At 37.4% G+C, this 8683-nt stretch overlaps 1 protein-coding gene across 1 annotated transcript; it reads right to left on the bottom strand.

The window, feature by feature from the left end:
- Nucleotides 1-2405: 2405 nt before the first annotated feature.
- LOC107045009 lies at nucleotides 2406-4191 on the bottom strand. The gene is made up of 5 exons (XM_015267098.1): nucleotides 4024-4191; nucleotides 3570-3920; nucleotides 3397-3502; nucleotides 3108-3325; nucleotides 2406-2870 (listed from the first exon to the last, which is right to left on the bottom strand). The coding sequence occupies exons 2-4, from the start codon at nucleotides 3658-3660 to the stop codon at nucleotides 3109-3111; spliced, it is 414 nt and encodes a 137-aa protein (XP_015122584.1). The 5' UTR covers nucleotides 3661-3920; nucleotides 4024-4191; the 3' UTR covers nucleotides 2406-2870; nucleotide 3108.
- Nucleotides 4192-8683: the final 4492 nt, after the last annotated feature.

Genomic DNA, 8683 nt, shown 5'->3' on the forward strand with positions numbered 1-8683 from the left:
AAAAATTTACAATTTTCTGTCTTTTCTGCCTTGTAAACATGGAACTGAGCACAACACAATCTTCTCGCTATTCTTCTTCTTCATTCTTACTCAAGTCATAATATTTATCCTCATCCAATAATAAATCTTGGACAATTGTGTGAATTATTTCGCGTTTTGCCATTTTTCAATATTAATTCATTATCCCAAGCTGTGTTTTCCGGCAATTGAATTACGAAACCACAAATAGCAAACTTCAGTATAAAAAAAAACAAAAAAAAACGAAAATAAAGAACCCAAAAATCTGGAACTGAGTTAAATGTTTTTAGAGCAGGTATTGTAATTTATCCAGTAAAATCGATTCTAGGAAAAAATGATATCTAATGATATCTCGAAAACTAGCAAGGTGATCGAAAAATATCAAGACCTTTATTATAGTCCTCAAAATTTCCCGTAAAAAAGTCTGTTGACATTTTTTGATAAACACACTAGTTTCGGAGATATTTTCATTTTTATTAGAAAAAAAACAATATACTTGACACAGGTGGCGTATTCAAATTGAAGTTCGGAATCCCCAGGAATTTTTGCGGCAATTACCACGTTTTTGAATAATTTTCTAATAATCTCAGAGAATTTTGCTGAGAAGTGGATGTCCTCTAATTGTCCCTCTCTCCCTTTTTTTTCTAACGTTTCTACAAGCTCTTAAACAAGACCAGACTTTCGTTGATTAATTTCAAATTTCTTCAATTAATTAAATTTGTACTTACATTATACTCGTTCCCAAGGATTTCAAATCGTGCTGCCAATGAAGCTCCCGTGGTGAGTCCTCTTCTGTGTAATTGTGGTCTATAGCTCCACGCAATATCTGCTGATATGTTCCTAAACATAAAACAACGTTTTGTTTACAAATTATCATTATTGACGAATTATTATTATTATTTATAAATGTTTACTCACTCCCAGACCTCGTCCTTAGGCTCAGTAATATTCTCCCAAGAGATTGAACCAAAAAGATGTTCGTAAAATCCTGTGCGAAGGATTAACAAGAACTCATTGTCGTCGCTCGTCCCTGAATAGATGAAATGATAATTATGTTATAAAGTGTAAGTTATATTTCTATTTATTAATATAGCTCTAACAATTATACTTACACATGTTGACAAATCTGGAATTGTTCTATGCTTCTTCACATAATTTCGTCTTTTTTCGCGAGGCTTTTATTTGAATGTTCATAGACAATATTCACTTGATATATCAATTGTTTGTTCTTGATCCAGTGACTGTCGATTGTCTTCAACGTTGCAGTCTATCAACCACATCTTCCTGAAGCGAAGCAAAGAAAAAAAGGAAGGAGTAAAGAAAAAAAAGGTACAATTTCCTGCGCTGAGAATAAGACCCAATTTACTGAAATCCAAATGTCTAAAAAAATATGATAATATTTCCAGTTACAATGAACCCGAGTGCAGATCAGACAAAAGGAGCAAAAGCTGTGGAAAACTGCTATGGAACAGTCATGGACCACCCAGATGTTGTGGAATCGGAAGGTGCTTCTTGTGATAGTAGTTTCACCCCGATGGATGACTCAGTGACTTCACTCAGTGACACATCTGGAATTGACTCAGATGATATATTGACCGGAGTGAGCCACAGGGTAGGATTCCCTGCTGAAAAAGGTGAGACCATCAGCATTCCTGAAGGTCCAGATGACTCTCTTGTCTCATCAGCCAATGCTTGGATTGATTCAGATGAGTCGTCTCGTGATTCAGATGACACGCCTGACATGACTGAACCATCCTGCAATTACACAAAGAAAACAAAAAATACGGTTTCAAATATATATTAGTAAAGAGATTCGCAAGACCTTCGAGGAGAAACTTGAACTGCAGATGGAGACAATTTCACTGCTCGAAAATCAAATGATGATAGCTGTGAGTACACCAGCAGAGTGGATGACTCCTTCGACGGTCGCTAAAATCCAATCCTTGGGTGATCAAATCTCTGAAGAAGTGGATAAATACTAAGAGACATTTGAAGAGTTCGTTTCCTTCAAAGCTGCCCTGACGAGAGAGTAATTCTTGCCAATTCAAGAATTAATAGACGTTAATGTCTTCTATTATTATTGATTGATTCAATTGATACATATTAATTTCTTCTATTATTATCATTTAATGTGAAATTCAAAAATTATATCCAGGTATTTTTTCTGTATTAAAAAAATCAATTTATTTTTTAAAATTATACGCAAGTCGAAAAGGAAATTAATTGAACACATTAATTATTTTTTAAAGAATTAATAAATTGACAAATGGATAATGAATTGATTAACAGGGCCCGGGACTACGTGTGGTTACAATTGTTATCAACAATCTTTCAAATATCATTGACAATCGTAATCACATGTGGTCCCAGCCCCTATTGATAATGGATTAAATAAATTGGATCAGCTGTATGAACTCTTCTATCCTTGAAATAATGATTCATTCCATCATTATTTCTCATTTTTCGCCATGAGTTCAGTCAAAGTTGCCAGGATCCTCTTCTCACGTTCGAGAGCTTCGAACGAGTTTCCTCTCGTTTCTCCCATTTAGCATCTCTCTCCTGATTCATTTTTTGAATTGTTTCCAAGGCCTTGTCCAATGAAGTCTGTTTTGTGGCACGTGGTTTTGGGGGCTTCTTGTTTTGTCCTTTTTTCTTCTGTTCTCTCATCAAAGAGCCCCTTTTGCTCCTCATTTGAATGGAGGTCCTCTTTGTCTCAAATTCCGCATTGAAGTCTTCTGCGATTGCCCCCCACATTTCTGCTTCGTTCTTGAAACGTTTGCGCGGGCCAACATCATTCTCCATATCCACTACTTGCTCGAGTAAATATTCCTTCTGCTCATTTGTCCATTGAACTGTAAAAAATTCAACAATTTATACACCTGAATATTGAATTTTAAATGACGAAATTCATTGAAATTCCACTAGAGCTACAATGTGATGGTAATTTCCAATGAGTGTACCGGAAATTCCATCCAATTTTTTTGGAAATTTCTTTTGGTATTCTGGTATTTCTTGATCAAATATTGAATGAACTCATTTATTTATAAATTAATTCATCACCTCATCAATTCTACGAGTTCAATACTCACTTCATTTGCCCACATGTTTTGAATCCTCCAGCTGCTTAGAGTTATCCTCATCATCCGAGTCGTCGTCATCTGAACTCGAATCAGTTCCATTGAGCTTTCTCTTAGCACTCGTCGAGTTACCCGAAGTCTTCAAAACTTTGTCATGTTTGGTGATTATTTCCATGTCCATTGCTTTTGGTGATGTTTCATTATCCAGGATGCAGATGAGCTTCTTTTCCCTAAAAAATGGAGAGGAAATTATTAATTTTTGTGACACATGATTTTAAGGAGAGAAAATAGACGAACATACTTGTCAGTGATTCTTTTAATGGAAAAAATTTGATTAGTTCCCAATGATGTCTCAAATCGACCTTCTATGGCAGCTTTCAATATGTATTTTATCATTTCATCGTCGTCTGTGGAATTAATTATGTAGCAATGTGATATAATTTAAATGAATCTCACTTAATCACATTTACGAACCACTAATTTTTTTGCGATCAGTCTCACTCTTCGTTTGAAAGCTCACCATCGTTTTATTATTTAATTGGAAAGTGGCCGAGGGCGTAGCCATGTCGGTTTAGTACTTTTTGAATATTTCAAATAAAACCGAGACGTCTCTCTCTGACAGTTTTAACGATTGTATGACAGATAAACAAACGATAGTCAGTCCACGCAAATCCAAACAAGTAATATATGTTGCCTCGATTGTCATCTGGAAATACTGGCGCTTGGCAATCCAATCATCAAGATTATATACTGATGATGATAAGGTACAGTCTCAGTATGAAGTGAGTGGAATTTATTCACAATCCCCAGTCAGACATGATGATGCTGTGATGAAGGATTAACAGATTCAGATATATTGTCCCATTTTCTGACGTCTGATGAAGGGAGAATTAGGATTTTAGTAAAGATGATTTAATGAAGGACTTACAAGTAATAAGAGCTTCCAGATCTCCATCAGTCGAATTTGGTCTGTGAGCCATCAGCATTTTCTCCTTCAATTGAAACACACTTGGATTGTGAGCGAATTTTTCACTAGCTCTGTCGACCTAGTATTTTATCCTATTCACGTCCATTTCAATGTCCATGTCAGCCAATAATTCACAGACTACGAATAAAATCAAATAATTGAGAAAAAGCTCCAGAAAACGAGACTGTTTAAATTCAGCTGGGGCAGACTCCTTCTGTCCAAGGGCTTCGAATATCTGTCCAAGCAGCTTATGAGCACCACTAGACTCACTCTTGACTTACAGATTGCTATTTTTGGCTCCAAATTTTTTTGCTCCAAAATGAGCCGAATATACATCGACAATAGACATAGACAAATGTCACGAATTTTGGATATCCTAGTGGTTTTGTGAGGACATCGAGGTCTGAGGATCATCTTCAGTTCCAGCAGGATCCATCGATGAGTGCAGTGGACATTGACATCGATGACGATGTCACAACAAGCCTCAACACGCTCTTGAACTAACGACCTGACAATGGACACGTGTCTCCAGTGACATATATAATGCACCGGTGAGCTCCTCCTCAGCATCCGCATCAAAACACACATCATGCTGTCAAAATGGAATCATGTCGATTATCCTACGAAGATGATTCAGTGCGATTTTTCTCGCGTGTAGATGCTGCTCACTAGGTCTCTCCTTCGGATTGGATTGAATATCTGCGTACGATGCACACATAACCCACTCCGAATTGTATTTAATTATTTCATTAGCACCAAGGACACTTCTTTGGGTCTTCCACGAGCCCACACTTCCTAGACATCTAAATAAACACAATTAACCTCTCAATTAACCTCTCCTTAACAAAATCAACCAAGAAACACGGTTTGCTTAAATGGTCACAAACGCAACCTATTTTATCGACTTTTACCGACTCAGCTAACCCCAAGAAACATCAATTTTCAATTCGTCACCAAGAAACACGAAATGTTTACGTACGCAGTCAGCACGCCAAGAAAAACGCCATATCAGTCTGATGTTAGCTACCACATATTTCGTGCTATCTTTATATATCCCACATCAATGAATGAGGTTAAGATATTCTCGAAGCCGCCATTTTGGGCAACATTTTTGTTTTGTGATGTTCAGTGGAGTTCCATCCAGTGCTTGAACATCGAGTCATCAAATACAATGATCTGAAGTCATAAACCCTGGCATTTCAGCCTTTTAATGAACTGTAGAATACTAATGGGGTTGTTGTGACTTCATCCAATACTTGATATTGATTAATCGACTCTTGTCGTGCGACTGGATGATTCACTCAATAATCTTTCTATGATCCCAACGTATGCATGTGCATCGATTTTTCAGCAACGGTGTCGACTAACTACTCCTCCCCAGGACAAAATCAATATATTCACTGGAAGTGGGCCTCCTAGACACGATGGATACAGGTAATTACATCATTCACACATGCTGTGGGAGGAAATTCGGAGAAACGAGACGATAATTGTATTCTGACGAAATATGTTTATTTTGAATGAGATCTTGCATCGTTCTGTGAAGGAAAAAATCTAATGATTGAAAAAATGGAGGATTAGAATTGTGAATTTATTGGGAAAATTGTATTATGTGTCGACAGAATTCGAGTAGAGATTTTATTTTTTTTAATTTTTTTCATTTTTTATTTTTGATTCCATATGTATACCCTCTCGGGTTTTTACATTTTGTTCCCTTCCCTAATCTGCGTTACCATGGGCCGACTTACTTTATCCCGAACTGCACCCCATTCGGGATTGGACTGCCAGGGAAACCATGGAAAACCTCAGTCGTGCAGCCGGCCGATAATGCACGGATTTCGCTGTGTCCATTGGTCACACTGACTCAATGGGCACAGTGGTTCTCTACATTCGTACCTAGCGACTGTAGTCCCACGCGGTTAGGTGTGCCTAAGCGGACACCCATCCAAGTACTGGGCAGACTGAACTCTGCTTAGCTTGGATGACCGCCGGAGCTACACACTCCCCGCGTGGCCACTACAGCCACTAATTCGAGTAGAGATTAAACTCTTTTTTTTGAAATTATTTTTTGTTATTCCTCAAGCAATGCTCTCCCAAAGGCTTTTTTTCGTTATTAACTTCGTTCGTCGCGTAAATAAATTTCACTCCTCCTCATGTTCTTTGACCTTGAGATTGTGAACTCCATCGTTCCATGATGCTGAAGCTAGCGGGAGTTGGGTGTTACTTATGAGGCGGACTGTAGCCACGGATTTGAAATCTCCCAGACTAAATGAAAAATAAAAAAGTGTGATCGCAAAGGTTTTTATAATTGAAATTTTTTGTTTAATGTACGTGAAGGTTGGGAGAACACTTCTGAGGGGGGTAATTGGGGGTGCAAGGAAACGCAAAAATTTATCGATTTAATTCTCCTTGAAAAAGGTGCCGGAGGGGTTGGGGAAGTATCCTCGGGAGGAATTTTTTCCGGTGCACTTATTATCAAATTTTTAATGGATCTTTGAAAATTAAATAAATACAATTTCTCATGGGGTAAATAGTGGTGCAAGTGAATTCAAACACTTGGACATTCGATTTCTTCTTCAAAAGGTGCCTAAGGGGTTGTGGAAGTCCCCTGAGGATGAATTTCGTCGGTGCACTAATGAACAGATTTTTAATTAATTTCTGAAAATTATTTTTTCACCAGGTTCAATAGGGTAAATAGGTCTGCAAGTAAACGCAAACACTTCGAGTCTTAGTTTCCTTTGAAAAAGTAGCCTAAGGGGTTGGGGAAGTCTCCTGTGGAGGAATTTCATCGGTGCAATAATTAGCATATTTTTAATTAATTTTTGAAAATTATTTTTTTACCAGGTTCAATGGGGTAAATAGGGGTGCCATTGGACGCAAATACTTGGAGATTCATCTTCTTTTAAAAAAGTAGCATAAGAGGTTGGGAAAGTCTCCTGAGGAAGAATTTCGTCGGTTTACTAATTGGCAGATTTATAATTATTTTTCGAAAATTGATTGGAAATCTTCCAATGATTGGCACCACCAAATTTTGCATTTAGAAAACTTCCCAAACTCCTTCGGTACATTTACAAAAAAAATAAAAATTGAATCTCCAAGTGTTTGGGTTTACCCCTATTTACCCCATTGAAACTTGTAAGAAAATAATTCTCAAAAATTGAATAAAAATTTACTAATTAGTGCACCGAAAAAATTTTTCCTCAGGAGACTTCCCCAATTCCTTAGGCATCTTTCAAAAGGAATTGAATGTCTAAGTGATTGCGTTCACTTGCACCCCTATTCACCCCGTTGAACCTATAAAACAATAATTTTCAAAAATTGATTAAAAATCTGCTAATTAGTGCACCGCAGAAATTCCTCCTCAGGAGACTTCTCCAACCAATTAGGAAATTTTTTCAAAAGAAATTGAATCTCCGAGTGTTTGCGTTAACTTGCACCCCTACTTACACCATTGAACCTTTTAAAAAATTAATTTTCCAAAATTTAATGAAAATCTGCTAATTAGTGCACCGAAGAAATTCCTCCTCAGGAGACTTCTCCAAGCCCTTAGGCATCTTTTGAAAAATAAATCAAATATCCAAGTGTTTGAGTTCACTTGCACTCCTATTTACCCTATGAGAACTTGGATGTATTTAATTATAAAAAATTCATAAAAAATCTGATAATGAGTGCAGCGGAAAAATTCCTCCCGAGGATCCTTCCCTAACCCCTCCGGCACCTTTTTTAAGAGGAATTAAATCTATAACTGAAGGGTTATTTAGGATTGAAATAACGATTAAACACAGTTTTATTATCGTAAAAGTAATTACGCTTTATTCAGACACGTAATGCGACAACGGTCGCGGCACAAGTGGTGCATAGTACGAGTATATCTACGAGAGGCGCAACGGCGCCGTGGCGACACAGTCAGCCACACTGTCGGTAAAAGGAGACTGGCGTAGGGCGCCACTTTCAACACTCCCTCCCGCCATAGACAGTATCCTTGATTCCTCTCCAGTCTTCTTCTCTCCTGGTAATATATTCTCGTTCATCACAAAGTTTCTTATTTGGTAACTTTATCTCGCCTCAGTATTCTCGCCAGCTAATTTTGTCAGTTTAATCTCATCAGTTTTTCCATCTCGCCGATTTTATCTCTCCCAGAAGGTCTCGCCAAATTAGTTATTTCCTTGACAAACAGAAAGAAAAATAATTTAAATATTTACTTTCATTATTAGGTCCATCAAACGATTGTGTGTTTCAAACGTCAATGGTTTGGTGAAAACATCAGCTAGCTGATCCCTTGAGCCAATCCAAATGATTTTCATATAATTCTTTTTAACGCATTCCTTTACATAATGTAATTTGTTCTCCACAATGTGTTTCAATTTCATTCCTCCATTCGTTTCCGCACTCACAATAGCAGATTTATTATCACACCTTAAGATCGTTGGAACAGGGGGATCAACCAGTATCAGTTTCAACGAGTTGTGCAACGACATCATTTCTCGACTCGCCTCGCTCATTGCAACATACTCAGCTTCACACGTAGAAAGTGCTACTGTAGTTTGTTTGTGAGTTCGCCAAATGACCGAATAACCAAACAGTCTAATCACAAATCCACAAGTTGTGATTGAATCTTTAC

The sequence above is a fragment of the Diachasma alloeum genome, unplaced genomic scaffold (assembly GCF_001412515.2).
Source record: "Diachasma alloeum isolate Michigan unplaced genomic scaffold, Dall2.0 Dall_scaffold_00861, whole genome shotgun sequence".
NCBI classification, from domain to species: domain Eukaryota; kingdom Metazoa; phylum Arthropoda; class Insecta; order Hymenoptera; family Braconidae; genus Diachasma; species Diachasma alloeum.